At 40.4% G+C, this 19,101-nt stretch overlaps 1 protein-coding gene across 3 annotated transcripts in view; it reads left to right on the plus strand.

The window, feature by feature from the left end:
• Nucleotides 1-19,101, plus strand: part of LOC120935572 (splicing factor SWAP) — a 173,254-nt gene that overhangs the window by 120,567 nt on the left and 33,586 nt on the right. For 2 of the 3 annotated variants that reach the window (XM_040347622.1, XM_040347634.1), the window contains 3 exons: nucleotides 3,433-3,683; nucleotides 4,565-4,618; nucleotides 7,245-7,367. In XM_040347622.1, the coding sequence (XP_040203556.1) occupies nucleotides 3,433-3,683; nucleotides 4,565-4,618; nucleotides 7,245-7,367 (428 nt within the window). The remainder of the gene's footprint in view (nucleotides 1-3,432; nucleotides 3,684-4,564; nucleotides 4,619-7,244; nucleotides 7,368-19,101) is intronic. The other variant, XM_040347628.1, reaches the window with a different exon arrangement.

The following is a 19,101-nucleotide window of genomic DNA, read 5'->3' on the forward strand; positions in this document are numbered from 1 at the left end:
CCTAAACTTTTGCTGTGTCAGAAATGTTTTCTCCTTGAATTTATTGTGCATCGCATCAGCTTAATGAGGATTGGCTTGGATATACTCAGTGTGTGAGGTTTGAGTATAATTTGTGTCCTCACCTGGCTCATCAGAATCGTTGATACTCATAGCAATTAGGAACAACCACGACAACCCTCTAAAATGTATTCTGCCTTCTATTGATTTTGTGTGTGCTCTTGAAAAGAACTGATGGATGAGGCAAAAAGAAAGCCAGTTCTTTCGGGAAAATGAACTCAAAACTCAATTTGAACATTTTTTCTGACATTAAAGTGGTGTCATTAAAGCAGTTAAATACACTGCTACCTCAATGTAATATTTTTACCACATTGTAGGTTAAACTGCTTTTTATTCTTCTTTTTTTTTTTGTTATAAATAGCCAAATAATTGTATGGCCCAAGTTTTTTATTTATTGTGTCCAAGCTACAGTAGAACCATGATGTAGTCTTTCCAGGTGTGCCTCAATGCGTTAATGTTCCTTTTATAATATATATATATTTTTTTTAAGGTGAAGGTTATTAAGCTTTCCAGAATTATGACTTGCAAGTTTGACACTTGCAGTATACAGGCACATGCATATATGAGTATCATACATGAAACCATGCCATATGTATACATAAGAAAGTAATCTATTGCGATGTCTGTTTTATAGCACATAATAGGCAAACCAAACTACTATATAGTTTATTAAGCGTTATATAGGCGATGGTGAGCAGGTGGTTTTGCTCTAGGGACTACAGTGTAAAGCATCTATTCTTCAGGGAGAATTGGAGAGAAGAGGTAGGAAGGAAAGGCTTGAGGGAAGGTTGGTATAAAGAGTAGTAAGGAAGTGGGGAAAGGGGGGCGAAAAGAGGGCATCAAAGCCATTCATTAGTTCCTGTATTCCATATGGCAGACACGTTGAATTGAACTGCAATTTATGTTGTGTCGGGACGAGTATGGTCATTGGAGGAGAGCAGGCGAAGCACAGATTGAAATCTGATTGCGCTGTGCTCTCATGCCTAATGTGGTCAGTTTTTGACGGCAAAGCAGAGGGACTGCCAGGGGCACCAGGGATTTCATCTAAATGAAGTAATACAAAGAGGTCAGGACACTTTTATACAAGTACATGATACATCAGGCACACATCCAGAATGTAAAATGTTGGCTTTACATATTCTTTAAGTCTAGTATATACTACTAGGCAAATTAGACAGTTGCTTAAGGCCTCGCACTCACTGGGGCCTCGCAGCCGCCTAATTTGCCTGTGATCAAACACCAATTGCGGCGGCGGCGGCTCACCCTACCCTCGCTGGGACCTCGCGCGGCCTCATCATGCAGCGTCCGGTCCGTGGCAGGAGGTGCGGGACAGAACAAGCCTCTAGGTGCCTCCAGGTGCCATCTTTACAAGACGTGCAGACAGCATGTCCATGTGGGGCCCTAAGGCATCTGGGGCTGCTCCTTCAGCCCATGCCTCTCCACACCCGCCCGGCCAACTATTCTAATTTTTCCAAGGGGAAAAAAAATTCTATTGGAAAATCTGTTCATCTGTATGGAATTCCGACGGGAAAAAAACATGTATGCTCGGAAACAATTCGACACATGCTTGGAAGCATTGAACCTCTTTTTCTCGCCTCGTGGTAGTGTTGTACGTCACCGCGTTCTGAACGCTCGAAAGTTCAGAGAACTTTTGTGTGACTGTGTGTATGCAAGCCAAGCTTGAGCGGAATTCCGTCTGAAAAACAATACAACTTTTTTTCCAACGGAAATTCCGCTTGTGTGTACAGAGCATTAACTCTTTCTAAGAGATGCTGCCATCACGTTAGAGAGCTGCCGATCTTCTAGCAGTAGTCGAGAATACTATCTTTGTCACAAACAAAACTCTGTGCTTTATCTAATAAAAGGATCTTCAGCGCCTCTGGGTGTCCACAGAATAGTCTGGGAAGTTCAGGAGCTTAGCGTTGTCAAAGCAGAGTGTCTACCGTTTCCTGGCCCCTCAGAATTAGATCTCGATTTAGAAAATTCAGGGGATGAAAGAGAAGGATGCGTGGTGGAGCACATGGTAGGCCTCTGGTTTCTGGTATCCTGTAAGATTCTGAAAGTGGATTCTGGCCCTCTGCTCCCTAAGGTAGGCCCAGAATATGGAGGTTGTTATGCCAATTTTAGCATTTTTGGCTTTTAATTCTAGACCTTTCACTTTGATTTGAAGGATGCGTATTGGTACTCTGTAGTTCACGGTGTACCAGTAGCTGATCTACCCCTTGTCATCATTGGTGGGATAGGGGGGTACAAAGGGTCAGATGCTATGGCAGCAACTCTATTTATGACAGCCTGGCTGTATACACTGGAGTACAGCCACTCCCAGCATTTCATGTCTGTGGGAGACTGTACGCAGTGCCTGGGGGAATGGGAAGAATGCTGACATTTACATTAAACCAACTGTAGCTTCCATGTGCAAAAGACCTAAATGAAGGCTTTACCACATATGTATATTTTGAACACAGTAAAGGGGTTAGCACATGTAATCCACGCAAAGGCCAGTGTTTGAGCAGTGGTCCACATTTGTTTCAGAAAATATTTGTATAATCACTTTGCATTCTTTTTTGTGGGCTTTTGTTGTGAGTCTGTTTTTCCATTGAAATTAATTAATAGAAACCGTGTTGTGCCATTGATGCTTGCTTGTGCATGTTATAACCTGTCTATGTTTATTGATGTGCATTACAACATGATTTGATGCGTTCCTTTTTTTAGTGGAAAATACACCTGGTAAAAACACAGGCAAGTTTGAATGGGCTGTAAAAGCTACTTACTTTAGTACTTGGCTCAACTTGAAGGATTTAATTTTTTAACAAACATTTACTTGGTTCAGCTGTAGAAATTGGCATTGGTAAGGCAGCCAATCCATTAAAAAAAAAAAACCTGCAATTAGGACAATATTCTAGATGTGGTTGTCAACATGTATTGTAGGTCTCATTCTCTCTGACAGCTGCAGTGGATTGTGGTCACAGAAAAGACTGCATCTTGCTTTGGCCAGATCTGTATGTAATCTTTCCTGTTTAATTGGCTCTTCATTGATGTCATTCACTTCTCTGTTGAATATATATTCTTATTTTCTGCTCCTGCAAAAAACATGAATTCCTGCAAAAAACAAGGGTCTGTTTACATCCACCTAATAAAACTAATGGATGCAGCATTCAGTGCATACCAGATGTGCAGCAGGTTATATGCTTCAGTGGATTGATTCAAATCAGGCAGTGGTCTAGGGATTAATTGTGAGAAAATGCTTATCTTTGTAAAAAAAAATAAAAAATGATTTAAGGTATTGCTCGAATCTGTTACAAAAAGTTTTATTTTTTATTTTATTTTTTTGAGGAGAAAAATGCCTTCTCATTTGAACTTTTTTCTTATTTTTAGGTTGGGAGCACCATGAACTATGGACTTTTACCAGAAGATACCATTGTGCCTACTACAGAGTATCCTATCACATCAAGGTCTCCAACTCAAGAATACTCTCGAACAGAAAGAGAAAAAAAGAAGAAGAAAAAGAAAAAAAGATCCCGTTCCAGATCACATTCTCCAAAGATTCATTATGAGTCCAAATCCCGTTCCCATTCAAAAGTCAAGCATTCTCTTCCTACAGCTTATAGAACAGTTAGACGCTCCAGGTAGGCTTCAGATCAGGCTTATGCAAAAGTAATTTTATTTTTTCTCTACCATTGAGTATTTCAACTACAGTAAGACCTCTCTACAATATGATCTTTGAGATGTTCTGAGCTGTCCTCGATATAAAAAGTACATACAGACAGGGTTATAAGCAAGTACTTGGAAGTGTGCAACACTTATTCAGGTTCCAAGGCTTTTTTTTTATCAACAAAATAAGTCATCCAAATTAAAAAGTGCATCAGAAACAACTTGGGGATGTAAAAATTAGAAAGGAGTTAATGTTCATAGAAATGTCACATATCAAGTTACCTTAAAGTGTCACTAAACGCACATCATAAAAAAAATAAATGGTGTATTACATGCTGTTCATACTCATTCACTATGGGATTTGTTTTCTGTATGCTGCAAAAAATAATCTGGTTGGTCCTGCTGTTCTCTATCTCCCCAATGCAGAGCAGTGTTCGCAACTATTGCACATGCTCAGTTTTCAGTGGGTTTCTATTTTGTCCCCATCACATCTGAGCAGCCCATGTGTCACAAATGAGTCACACCTGTGGGCATATACACAGTGATAAGTGACAGCCCACTCCCTCCTCCTTGTCCACTAACCAGCTAAACACAATGGGGGTGGGATATTACATCTTGGTTGATGGCAGCTTCTCCTCCCTGTTATTCTGAAGACACAGTCTGGAGAGGCATGACTGGCAGAAATCTGCCCACACCGTGTTATTGCCAAAAATATTTGATTTAAAACATATATTTGTGTGATGATTTCTAACTGAGTATTGATATTAATTTACTTTGTATCCCAAAGGCTGTTTTTTTGTTTAACTTGACCAACAGCAGAGGACTAAAAGCTCCTCCTGCTTATGTTTCCCTGCAGACAGGCTGGGAAAGATCTGGATCATGTGACTGCTGTATATCAATTAGGAAAAAGGTACTTGGATGTGGTTTTTTTTGTTTTTTTTTTTTTTTTTTTTTTTTTTTTTGTAAAATACTTGGTGCCATCATCCATATACAGAAATATAAGGGACAGTGTGAATTGAACAGTGTGTGTTTAGTATCACTTTAATTACGGTTCCTGTTTTAAATCTGCTTTACGGCTTGCCGGCCACACGGTTGTATATGTAACCATAGTTACTGCTGAAAATTAGATCATTGTCATGGGACAGAATATTGTGATTTCATACTGTGTTCTTGTCTGAAGACAGTGATTTATATTTTTTTCTTTCCTACTTTTATCTGTATTAACCAATATTGTTTTTTTAGTAAAAAAATATTAATTTAATATCCTGTCCAGGGGCTAAACCATTCTGTTAATTTCTTGCTTTTTTACTGCCTTTTAAAATGATGTAACTGAAAATTGATACCTGAGGGAAACTGTTTTTCTACTCTGCATACACATTCTGATAACTGAAGCAGTGTGAACTTTTTGTTCTGAAGTCAGGGCTTTTCACTTATTTGAAAACTACAGATGACACATTAAACAGTAAAGGGTTTGTTAACCCATATAACTTAATCTTTGCCAGACCCTCTAGTAGAGCCTGGCAGCGCGCACTGCATTAGTCTTTTAGAAAAACGAGAGCTGCAAGTACCTATTTAGAGCTGTCTTCAGGCCGGTCACATCACTCATGCCCATTGTGCAGCTCCGATGGATGGGTACTGCAGGAGGGGCCATGATCTCCCTGTGACGCCAGCCGGGGAGATCACATGGCCGCTCGGCCTCTGCTTTTTTTGATCATATTTCTCTTCTGCATCACAGGAGTGCACTTACTTTTGCACTAAAGCAATGCCAATATTACGTTAAAAGAAAAAAGGGTCTCCGTGGTGCCCTTTTATATTTTTTGTGTTTTTGGAAAGATTTATAATTTCCTTATTTTGGTAGCATTGCACTGTAACCCCCATCCACGTATGTGTTGTAAATTGTCTAATTTATTACATCACATAAAATACTCTTGAGTCTAAACCAGTGGGCCCCTGGGGCACTAGTTCTCCTGACACCAAAAATGGGGCATAATTCCTACCATTGACACCAAAAAAGGGGCAGTAACATTGAGAAATGTTTAAAACTTAATGTCTACGTATGCCTTTTACTTTAGGAGAGCTTGAATAACTTTATGCCACAGCATTGTGATCCACATGGGAAAATAACATTTTGTGTTGATTAACATTTGAACATGATCAGGTTGGTGAGGGCACACATTAACATGATGTCATTCATTTGTTTTTACGAAGAAAAAAAAAATCCCACTACCTGGCACACTGCAGAGTGCAGTTAGGCGCCTTTCACACTGGGGCGGTTTGCAGGCGCTATTGCCCTGCAAACCGACCCTAAGCAGCGACTGCTGTTTCTCCAGCATGAAAGTCCAAGGGCTTTCACACTGGAGCTGTGCTAGCAGGACCCCTCCAAAAGTCCTGCTAGCAGCATCTTTGGAGTGGTGTGTTTACTGCTCCTCCACCGCTCATTCCCATTGAAAGCAATGGGAAACCGCAGCTATATTGCTGGCTATGCGCCTCTGCGGAGGCGCATTGCCGGCGATATTAACCTTTTTTTCGGCCGCTAGCAGGGGTTAAAACCGCACCGCTAGCGGACGAATACCGCCACAATTCCAATGGTATAGCGCCACCATATCTCCCGTCCCAGTGTGAAAGGGGCCTTAAGGTTTTACAAGGGAGGGGGGTTTATTTACTAAAAGCAAGTCCACTTTGCACTACAAGTGCACTTGTAAGTACAGTTGCTGTAGATCTGAGGGGGATTTGCACGGAAAATAGCATTTTTGCTTGCAAATGATTGCATGATAGAAATCAACATAGTTTTCCCTCATTTCGATCTTCCCCTCAGATCTACAGCTACTGCACTTTCAAGTGCACTTGTAGTGCAAAGTGGATTTGCCTTTCGTAAATCAACCCCATGGTTTCCTGACTAAGCTATGAAGTTAAGTTCTTTGCACTTTTACGCCTATGCGCTAAAACAAAAATATATTTTTCTTCTGTATTTTTTGTACTCACTGTTAAATGCTTTTTTTCTGAATTCATTGATGGACACTGCACTCTATTTGTGTCTGTGGCCAATTATTCTATGTACTGTTTTGTGACTGAGTTATCAGACGGGGGGTAAGCCATCAGATTGCTTTTGTGGCTAGCATCCTACTTCTGAAGGTGGAGATATAACCTAATTGGCAAATATTCAAAATCTCCTCTGTGTCCTTTAATAAAAACAGAGAAAATAATTTTACTACATGTACCTAAAAATCCTATTTTTATAGAGATTGCCATTAAGGTAGAGGTATTAACTATGCATTAGTACCTATTCAGAATGTGTTTATCTTATTTGGGTGGTATGGTAGCAATTGGTTGCAAACACACACAGTTGATATGTGACCTGAGAGTTGATGACTTGTGTCTCGCTGACACAAGGTTCTGTGCAAGATCCTTGCATGTGGATACTTTGAACCCGACCATATTCATGAGCGTATATGCAAATCTGTCAAATGTCTAGCTTTCTGACCCCTGACTTTCAAGGTTTGTTTTTGTATGCCATTTATTTCTTCTCATCATTTTAGATCTCGCTCACGTTCACCAAGAAAAGTTTCTCAGTCATCAGAAAGGAGACGAGAAGATGACCGGGCAGTTTCATGTTCTTATCGTGTTGGATACGCTCCTGGAAACAGCAGGAAACGATCACGGTAAAACCATTTTTCACATCGTATGTAATGTGTTTTGCATGGAGACTTTAACTGTGCCCAAATTGACAAAATGTCTGTCTATCTTTAATAGAATTAATAAGATCTCATTTGCTGAGATTTAGTTTGCCAAATCACTCTTTCACTTTCATTGTGGTACACATATACAGTACAGTTATACTACTGCTGCCTACAAGAGGGTTGAACACCTCTACCCAGCATGCATCACTTTTTTTGCTAGGGTTCTAGGTAGGGATGCACCAAATGGGTTTTTTGGTGCCGATACCGAAAATTAAAAATGCACTAGGCCGAAAACAGATACCAAAAGTGACCGTTTAAAAAAAAAAAAATGTATACAGGAGATGGTCAGAGACTGGGGACGCGGTACAGGAGATGGTCAGAGACTGGGGACGCGGTACAGGAGATGGTCAGAGACTGGGGACGCGGTACAGGAGATGGTCAGAGACTGGGGACGCGGTACAGGAGATGGTCAGAGACTGGGGACGCGGTACAGGAGATGGTCAGAGACTGGGGACGCGGTACAGGAGATGGTCAGAGACTGGGGACGTGGTACAGGAGGGCAATGCAACCTGCCTTAGTATGTCAGTAAGGGGGACAGGGCAGTATTGGCAAAAGCCATGTTCTTGGCTTTGCCTATCTATGGAGGAAAGCTTTCGGCACACACACACCGCGTTAAGGAGTAGCTACTCGGTATGATCAGCGGGAGGAGCATTATCAGTGTGCAGTGCCGCGCGGGTTAAGAGTGCAGGACTTGTTGCTTGACATAATGTTGGAAACAGTGAGCCTGCTCAGTGAAGCGAGTGGGCTCACTGTTTCTAACAACATGTCAAACAACAAGTCCTGCACTCTTAACCCCTGCGGCGCTGCACACTGATAATGCTCCTCCCGCTGATCATACCGAGAAGCTGCTCCTTAACGCGGTGTCTGTGTGTGCTGACAGCTTTCCTCCATAGAGCACTTTTAGCGGCCTTGTTGAGGAGAAGAGGACTGGACGGGGATGCTCCAGAACGACAACCCCTGTACTGGACGGCACCAGAGGGTCGGGGTGCCATTATTGGCGAGATTTCTCTTACGGCAAATTGCTGAAAGGGCCATTTTCTGCCGATATGTTTTTGGGGCTGAAATTTCGGTGCATCCCTAGTCCTAGGAGGGTGGACATAGACATTTTTTTTTTTTAGTGAAAAAATAAATAAATATTACAAAAAGGGTCAACACCCTGGTTAGAGCAAGTAGATCTGATGTCTGGAGCCTTAAGCCTAGTACACCGGGCCGAATGTCAGGTGATGTCAGTCGGTTCAATAAAAAACGGCCAATATTCGGCTCAGGTCCGACAGACGTTTGGCAGGCTTCTGTTAGACGAGCATGCTGGAAAACCAGAACCTAACCGATTCCTGATCAGCATTTTCAGCCAATTGCTGGCTGGGGCATCCCCCTGGCTTTTTGAGTTTTCAGCAGTGTCTTATTTCATGTGCCTCTCAATGGTGAGAAAGAAGGTAACATTTTTGCTCTTAAAAAGGTTGTAAAGATCCTATGCATTATGGTGAAAAAAACACCTGGCAATCGCAGGCCCCCCAGCCCCCCCGTTTTACTTAACTGAGCCAGTTCACCTGCTCAGCTCATCCCCGGTGTCCTCTTCTCCACAGATTCTCGGCGTTGATTGGATAGATTGATGGCAGCGCAGCATTGGCTCCCGCTGCTGTCAATCAAATCCAATGACGCGGCCGCCAGGGGCGGGACTGAGTCATGCGCTCGGCATCGATGGACGGCGAGTGTATAACACGGGATGAGAGAGTGGGTAATCGCTCAAAGAGAACCAGGTAATCTGATTCCTGTGGTCCGAGCCAAGGGTGCAGGCAGTGCAATCAAAATGCAGGTTAGGATGAAGGAAAAAAGCTGGGACAGCCGCACTCCAAAAAAACTCCTCCTTTAATTAAAAATCACAAAATACATGCCACAGCAAAAAACAGCACAACAAAAGAAAAGCTGACGTTTCGCACTATGCCTTAGTGCTTCTTCATAAGTAGTGTGTAAACGGTAAAATGAGTGAATATATACCTTACAACCCAATGAGTGGGCTCTGGAAACAATTAAGTTAAACAGGGTCCCCTGTGAAGTTTGGGTGTGTCTCAACAGACAATCAGAGAGTGTCTCATGTGGACTATGTCTCATGCAAATTCATAGTGAATAGTGAACATTGGATAAAATGATGTGTTGACCCAATAGAGAAGTGGGGTGCAGAAAAATGTGAAAGAGAGTGTAGGAGTATGTGTAAGTGTGAAGAAATATCTTTGAGTGTAAGAGAAGTGAATTAAAGTGGACAGGAAATGGAATGATATGTGTAAAACATGTATAACTTGTATAAGTGACAAATAAAATCAAATTAAGAAAACAAAAAATATGATATGAATTGAAGTGCGATAAAGTAAAATGAAATTAATTAAAAAAAGAAAAAAAAAAAACAAATAAGTGAAATGGGGAAAAAAGGGAAGAAAAAAAAAAAAAAAAAAGGAAAAAAATAGGGGTGAATATGACGGTGAACCATATAAAGGACGATGCATAAACCATAAAATAATATGGTGTAATGTAGTGAACAAAAAATGCCTAAATATTGAGCATAGTGTTAAGGTGCACCTTAATTCTAATGGTCTTATTTGTTTTATAGTATATTAACTTGTGTTTTTTATTATTTTTATGATTATTATTATATTGTTTTTGTTTTTTGTATTTTTGTTGCCTGTATGTGTTTGTGTACTTACTCATTATTGAAATAATAACTGAGACACCGGGGCATCTATCTGGACTGGTTAAACATTCATTATGAGCTGAACCATTAATACAAAGACAAAAACAAAAGCAAAAAGATGTGAACATGTGTGGCCGTTTATAGAAGAGTTCTAAAATATCCTAAAAATCAGTAAATGAATAAACATGCAGAGTAGTATGGAATGATAGTAAAAAAAAAGGCACTTGAAATGTCGGGAAGTGTCAATGTGGCTATATGAGGCTAATGAAAAATAACCGCTATTAGCGGACAATTGCCAACATGTGAACCTCAATCTAAATAGAGAAACTCTCTAGAGAATGATAGCGATCAGGGTATGGGCATGGAGTGTGTGTCAGGTTGCATAGCGGAATCGATATATTGGTATTACAATATTTTAATACTTTAATGTTAGACTGGAAAGGGAAAAGTAAAACCAAAAGGAAACCAAATGGGTTAATGAAAAACTCCCTAGGCAGTAGGTAAACATGTGTTGAAATCGAAAATACGCTATCTGATTCTCTGTCTTGACACATCCAATTACAGAAAAAGCCACATTTGAGGCCACCACATCTCGCCGACAACAAAGACATCGCCATACATGTCGCGATGACTGTGCGATCTACATGAATTAAATACTTAAATGTGTATTTACAAGGAACAAATAAAATTCGATAAAACGGAGAAGCCGAACATTGCTGTTGACAGCTGTATATACAAAAAACAGTTAATACAGTAATAAGAACAAAAAACACACAATATGCATATGAAATGTCCCGATAAACATATTAAGATAACGAGCAATATCGTACGAATGGCTGGGAAGCCAGCAGAACTGTAATCGTGGGACATATCTTACAATGTATGTTGGTTGGTTCTCTAATGAAACCCAAAAAAGAAAGAAAGAAGAGAGTATAGGATACTGAGATCTTGTTGAAAAGGGTGCCAAGAGCCTAGGTGTTTTGTAGTCCTCTTACAAACAAGGAGATACTGTATTTATGGATCCTGTAAAAATCGGGGAAAAAACATCCAGGGTGCTTGTAAGAAAATAAGGTTAGGAAAAAAGGCAAGATGAAAAGAGAGGGGGGGGGAGGGGGAAGGGAATAAGGAGAAAAATGGGAAAATGTGCGCAAGGTAGAGCGAAAAAAAAAAAAAAAAAAAAAGGGGGGGGGAAGTGGAAGTGAAAAAAAAAAAAAAAGGTGGAAGTGGAAGGGGCAAAAAAAAAAAAAAAAAAAAAGGTGGAAGTGGAAGTGAAAAAATAAATAAATAAATAAAAAAAAGGTGGAAGTGGAAGTGAATAAATAAATAAAAAAAAAAAAAAGGTGGAAGTGGGAAAAAAATAAATAAATAAATAAATAAATAAATATTTTAGAAATGAAAATGAGAAAAGATAAAAGTAAATGTAAAAATAAACATAGGGCAGGGACAACCGGCAGATCGAGGGAGCTTAATGTATGTTTAGGACCGGGCTCATATAGAATGAAGTATGATAAGCCTCTTAAATACCTAGAGTGAGATATACAGTGAGATGGGATACATAGGAATCGCATGCATACATAAGATAAGATGGATGTGCTGGTACTTGGGCATATACATAATCTGAATGTGTAATTAGAACGCTTCAAAAACCAAAAATCTACCACATGTGTTGTAAAGACATGTATGGGAGAGCGTGAAGATGGTATAATGTAAGATCCATGTCGGAGAAATATCGGTTATCAGCGAAATAGTTCTGTATGTATATATATAATGCACTCAAGAACCGGACACGTCTAGAGTAAAAAAAAAGGGGGGGGGGGGAATTAGGAGACACAAAATCAGAGAAAAATCTCCAAGGAGATGTGATGAGCTGTGTAATATGTAATTGTGGCAGTAATGGACAATGGTGCAAACGTGAAACTGGATACTGATACTGATCAGTCATAAAAATGGGACACATCCCACTCAAAATTCATTCCAGACGGAATTCTGGTTTGGAGTGAAAAGATCCAGAACACTTCACGTTTGCACAATGACCGGAACTTGTCGCCTCCCCTGATGGGGGTTTTGACCTGTTCTACACCCTGTATAACAAGACTGGTGATGTCCTTAAAGTGTATGTTGTTCCAATGTCGTGCCACATTGGTGTTTTTATTGGTGGAGATATCATAAAGATGGTCCCTGAGGCGATCTCTAAGCCTACGAATTGTACGTCCCACATACTGTATATTACACAGTGTGCAGGAAATGACATACACAATGTGTTTGGTGTTGCAATTCATGAATCTCTTAATCTCAAATTCTCTGATTGCTACATGAAATGACGTGTTGGCCTGTTTTGATGAAGCCGCAATAGATGCAGCTTTTAATACCACACTTGAAGGTGCCCTTAAAGCTCAGCCAGCCATGATGGGTGATTTTGCTATTAAATAGGCTGGGTGAAAGGGAGCTTCCAAGCGTGGGTGCCCTTCGAGACACTGTTTTAATGCCCTTGAGTAGTATGGCACTATAGGCTGGGTCACTATACAGTATGGGCAGATACTTCATCACTGTGTTTTTAATTTTCTGAAACTCTAGACTAAATGGAGTAGAGAAAACTGGAGTATTATTGGAGAATTTGGAAGCTGTTCTCTTGGAACTTTGTAGCAAATTATCTCTGGGAACAGAGCTGGCAGCCAGCAGGGCTTTAGTAATGATGTGTTCAGGGTACCCTCTATCTTTAAACCTGCTTGCCATATTATGGGCCTCCTCGTTAAAGGTTTCAGGTGCACTGCAAAGTCTCCTGAGTCTGAGGAACTGGCCATACGGGACCCCCCTGATGGTGTGTCTCGGATGGGCAGAATCTGCTCTTAGAATGGCATTGCCCGCTGTTGGTTTTCTGTAGAGGCTAGTAACTACCGTATTGCCCGCACCTGTCAACTTAACATCCAGAAAGTTTATGGATTTGGAATTTAATTCACCGGTAAACTTTAAATTCAGAGAGTTATTGTTGAAATAATCAAGCCAAAGTGTGAGATCTGCCTCGCTGTCTGAAGTGATAAACAGGAGGTCATCAATGTAGCGACCATAGAACACCGTATCAGTCCTGCGGGGGCTATCATGTCCAAAGATGCGTGACCTCTCCCACCAGCCCATGAATAGGTTGGCGAGCGAGGGAGAAAACTTGGCTCCCATGGAGGCCCCGCATCTTTGGAGATAATAGCCCCCGTCAAACATGAAAAAGTTGTGGGTAAGTAAATATTCCAAAACAAGTAAAATGAAATCTTGAAGTACCAGGGACATTTTACCCGATTCCCTCAGGAAAGTAGCCACAGCTCTGATACCAAGATGATGAGGAATGCTGGAGTATAAACTTGTCACATCACAGCTGACCCAACGATAGCTGTCATGCCATTGAAATTGGTTGAGTTTGGTCAGAAGCTGTGTTGTGTCCTTGAGGTAACCGGGTAAATCCACCACTAATGGTTGTAGTTGCCCATCAAGCCATTCCCCAAGACGCTCGTTAAGAGAGCCTATACCAGCCACAATGGGTCTCCCCAAAAGGGGATCTAGCCCCTTGTGGATCTTGGGTAGGTGATGGAATACCGGCATGATGGGACAATCTGGAATAAAAATATCTCTCTCATAAACAGAAAAGATCCCAACTGATGTGCCTCTATCCAAAAGGCATGTAAGGGCCTTGGTGAAAGCTGCAGTGGGGTCTGATTTGAGTGCCTGGTATGTGTCTGTGTCAGACAATTGGCGAAGTGCCTCATTCTTATAGACATCAGCATTTACTAGCCTCTACAGAAAACCAACAGCGGGCAATGCCATTCTAAGAGCAGATTCTGCCCATCCGAGACACACCATCAGGGGGGTCCCGTATGGCCAGTTCCTCAGACTCAGGAGACTTTGCAGTGCACCTGAAACCTTTAACGAGGAGGCCCATAATATGGCAAGCAGGTTTAAAGATAGAGGGTACCCTGAACACATCATTACTAAAGCCCTGCTGGCTGCCAGCTCTGTTCCCAGAGATAATTTGCTACAAAGTTCCAAGAGAACAGCTTCCAAATTCTCCAATAATACTCCAGTTTTCTCTACTCCATTTAGTCTAGAGTTTCAGAAAATTAAAAACACAGTGATGAAGTATCTGCCCATACTGTATAGTGACCCAGCCTATAGTGCCATACTACTCAAGGGCATTAAAACAGTGTCTCGAAGGGCACCCACGCTTGGAAGCTCCCTTTCACCCAGCCTATTTAATAGCAAAATCACCCATCATGGCTGGCTGAGCTTTAAGGGCACCTTCAAGTGTGGTATTAAAAGCTGCATCTATTGCGGCTTCATCAAAACAGGCCAACACGTCATTTCATGTAGCAATCATAGAGAATTTGAGATTAAGAGTTTCATGAATTTCAACACCAAACACATTGTGTATGTCATTTCCTGCACACTGTGTAATATACAGTATGTGGGACGTACAATTCGTAGGCTTAGAGATCGCCTCAGGGACCATCTTTATGATATCTCCACCAATAAAAACACCAATGTGGCACGACATTGGAACAACATACACTTTAAGGACATCACCAGTCTTGTTATACAGGGTGTAGAACAGGTCAAAACCCCCATCAGGGGAGGCGACAAGTTCCGGTCATTATGCAAACGTGAAGTGTTCTGGATCTTTTCACTCCAAACCAGAATTCCGTCTGGAATGAATTTTGAGTGGGATGTGTCCCATTTTTATGACTGATCAGTATCAGTATCCAGTTTCACGTTTGCACCATTGTCCATTACTGCCACAATTACATATTACACAGCTCATCACATCTCCTTGGAGATTTTTCTCTGATTTTGTGTCTCCTAATTCCCCCCCCCCCCCTTTTTTTTACTCTAGACGTGTCCGGTTCTTGAGTGCATTATATATATACATACAGAACTATTTCGCTGATAACCGATATTTCTCCGACATGGATCTTACATTATACCATCTTCACGCTCTCCCATACATGTCTTTACAACACATGTGGTAGATTTTTGGTTTTTGAAGCGTTCTAATTACACATTCAGATTATGTATATGCCCAAGTACCAGCACATCCATCTTATCTTATGTATGCATGCGATTCCTATGTATCCCATCTCACTGTATATCTCACTCTAGGTATTTAAGAGGCTCATCATACTTCATTCTATATGAGCCCGGTCCTAAACATACATTAAGCTCCCTCGATCTGCCGGTTGTCCCTGCCCTATGTTTATTTTTACATTTACTTTTATCTTTTCTCATTTTCATTTCTAAAATATTTATTTATTTATTTATTTATTTTTTTCCCACTTCCACCTTTTTTTTTTTATTATTTATTTATTCACTTCCACTTCCACCTTTTTTTTATTTATTTATTTATTTTTTCACTTCCACTTCCCCCCCCTTTTTTTTTTATTTTTTTTTTTTTCGCTCTACCTTGCGCACATTTTCCCATTTTTCTCCTTATTCCCTTCCCCCCCCCCCCCCCCCCCTCCCTTGTCATCTTGCCTTTTTTCCTAACCTTATTTTCTTACAAGCACCCTGGATGTTTTTTCCCCGATTTTTACAGGATCCATAAATACAGTATCTCCTTGTTTGTAAGAGGACTACAAAACACCTAGGCTCTTGGCACCCTTTTCAACAAGATCTCAGTATCCTATACTCTCTTCTTTCTTTCTTTTTTGGGTTTCATTAGAGAACCAACCAACATACATTGTAAGATATGTCCCACGATTACAGTTCTGCTGGCTTCCCAGCCATTCGTACGATATTGCTCGTTATCTTAATATGTTTATCGGGACATTTCATATGCATATTGTGTGTTTTTTGTTCTTATTACTGTATTAACTGTTTTTTGTATATACAGCTGTCAACAGCAATGTTCGGCTTCTCCGTTTTATCGAATTTTATTTGTTCCTTGTAAATACACATTTAAGTATTTAATTCATGTAGATCGCACAGTCATCGCGACATGTATGGCGATGTCTTTGTTGTCGGCGAGATGTGGTGGCCTCAAATGTGGCTTTTTCTGTAATTGGATGTGTCAAGACAGAGAATCAGATAGCGTATTTTCGATTTCAACACATGTTTACCTACTGCCTAGGGAGTTTTTCATTAACCCATTTGGTTTCCTTTTGGTTTTACTTTTCCCTTTCCAGTCTAACATTAAAGTATTAAAATATTGTAATACCAATATATCGATTCCGCTATGCAACCTGACACACACTCCATGCCCATACCCTGATCGCTATCATTCTCTAGAGAGTTTCTCTATTTAGATTGAGGTTCACATGTTGGCAATTGTCCGCTAATAGCGGTTATTTTTCATTAGCCTCATATAGCCACATTGACACTTCCCGACATTTCAAGTGCCTCTTTTTTACTATCATTCCATACTACTCTGCATGTTTACTCATTTACTGATTTTTAGGATATTTTAGAACTCTTCTATAAACGGCCACACATGTTCACATCTTTTTGCTTTTGTTTTTGTCTTTGTATTAATGGTTCAGCTCATAATGAATGTTTAACCAGTCCAGATAGATGCCCCGGTGTCTCAGTTATTATTTCAATAATGAGTAAGTACACAAACACATACAGGCAACAAAAATACAAAAAACAAAAACAATATAATAATAATCATAAAAATAATAAAAAACACAAGTTAATATACTATAAAACAAATAAGACCATTAGAGCCGGTTCACACTGGGGCGACTTGTGATCCGACTTCATGTCGCCTCAAGTCGTCCCAAATCGCGCTGTAGAGAAAAACAATGGAAGTGAATGGGAGCAGTGTTAATACACACGACTCAAGGCGATCCGACTTCAGAAAAGGTTCCTGTACTACTTCAATCCGACTTGTAGGCGATTTGTACCCATTGATTTCAATGGAAGTCGCCTCAGAAGTCGGATCACTGTCTTATCTGAAGATACTTTCCAGGAAGATAACATACATTTCTCAGGGAAACATCTCCTGCACCCCTCCCTCCCCCTCCCTCTCCCAGAGCTGATTGTTGTTTTATTGGCCACTGGAAAGTCTCCTGTCCTGGAGACGACTTCAAGTTGTGTTGTAAATCGCCCCAGATCGCCCTGTGGTTCATGTTCAAGTCGTGTCGGAGTCGCCTCTGAAAGTCGCGCTGGAAGTCGTGTCGCCCTAGTGTGAACCGGCTCTTAGAATTAAGGTGCACCTTAACACTATGCTCAATATTTAGGCATTTTTTGTTCACTACATTACACCATATTATTTTATGGTTTATGCATCGTCCTTTATATGGTTCACCGTCATATTCACCCCTATTTTTTTCCTTTTTTTTTTTTTTTTTTCCTTCCCTTTTTTCCCCATTTCACTTTTTATTTGTTTTTTTTTTTCTTCTTTTTTAATTAATTTCATTTTACTTTATCGCACTTCAATTCATATCATATTTTTTGTTTTCTTAATTTGATTTTATTTGTCACTTATACAAGTTATACATGTTTTACACATATCATTCCATTTCCTGTCCACTTTAATTCACTTCTCTTACACTCAAAGATATTTCTTCACTTACACATACTCCTACACTCTCTTTCACATTTTTCTGCACCCCACTTCTCTATTGGGTCAACACATCATTTTATCCAATGTTCACTATTCACTATGAATTTGCATGAGACATAGTCCACATGAGACACTCTCTGATTGTCTGTTGAGACACACCCAAACTTCACAGGGGACCCTGTTTAACTTAATTGTTTCCAGAGCCCCCTCCCACTCATTGGGTTGTAAGGTATATATTCACTCATTTTACTGTTTACACACTAGCTATGAAGAAGCACTAAGGCATAGTGCGAAACGTCAGCTTTTCTTTTGTTGTGCTGTTTTTTGCTGTGGCATGTATTTTGTGATTTTTAATTAAAGGAGGAGTTTTTTTGGAGTGCGGCTGTCCCAGCTTTTTTCCTTCATCCTAACCTGTATAACACGGGAGCGTGCCCGCAGGGCAACCCCCTTTTGGAGAGAGCTTCCCAGAGGGAGTTGGCTATTGCGGGGAGGAGCCGAGACAGCCGCCGTGGGACCCCAGAAGAGGACGATCGGGGCCACTCTGCAAAACGAACTGCACAGTGAAGGCAAGTATGACATTGTTTGAGGATTACACAATATGCTATGTATAGTAGTGGTTATCCTGGGGCTGGCCCACCAATGTTTTTGTTTGCCAGTGTTCAGTGCTTCTGTAGGTGGCAGTGTATTTCGACCATATACGACTTCCTGCATCCATCAATGGACCCCAAGATTTTTTTTTTACTGCGAATACCAAAATTCTATTTTGTATTCTAAACATTTGCTTTTTTTTTTTTTTTATGATGTATTTCAATTAGCATTTAAGTACTGACAACAGTGGAGTATGGCTGGGCTGCTTGTAGTATTCACTGAAAATACATGGGACAGGGCATTGTTTGCCCATACCATGATATGCGTTAACCTCAAAGCAGGATAATCGGGTTTTCTATTAATTAAAACTGTAGATTTTTACTAGAAGGAAGATTAGAGAGGATAAGATATGAGATTTTAGACTGGGTTTACATGTAGTTTAAAGCCCACCTCCTGGCTGACTTGTACTCACCTTAGCTGACCTCCTAGCACTTTTTCATATGGGGAAAAACATGTACCCTCCTCCCATGATGCAGTGCTCGGGCCTAAGTGGCTGATCGCCATTGTGTGCATCTTTCTTTCTACAGTCCAATTTATTTTATTTTTTACATGCCTTAGAGCGGTTTTCATTGCAGATTGACAGCATAATTCATAATTGAAAACAAGCCGCAGAGAAGTTTTTTTTTTACTTTGGTGCATAGAATGTATTAAAGCGGGGGTTCACCCTAAAAAAAATTCTAACATTACATCCAGCATACTAACGACATGTAAAGTATGCTGGTATTTTTATTTATTTTTTCTCCTTACATACCGTTTAATTGTTATTTTCGCCCATGCTTCCG

This window comes from Rana temporaria, chromosome 1, assembly GCF_905171775.1.
Source record: "Rana temporaria chromosome 1, aRanTem1.1, whole genome shotgun sequence".
NCBI classification, from domain to species: domain Eukaryota; kingdom Metazoa; phylum Chordata; class Amphibia; order Anura; family Ranidae; genus Rana; species Rana temporaria.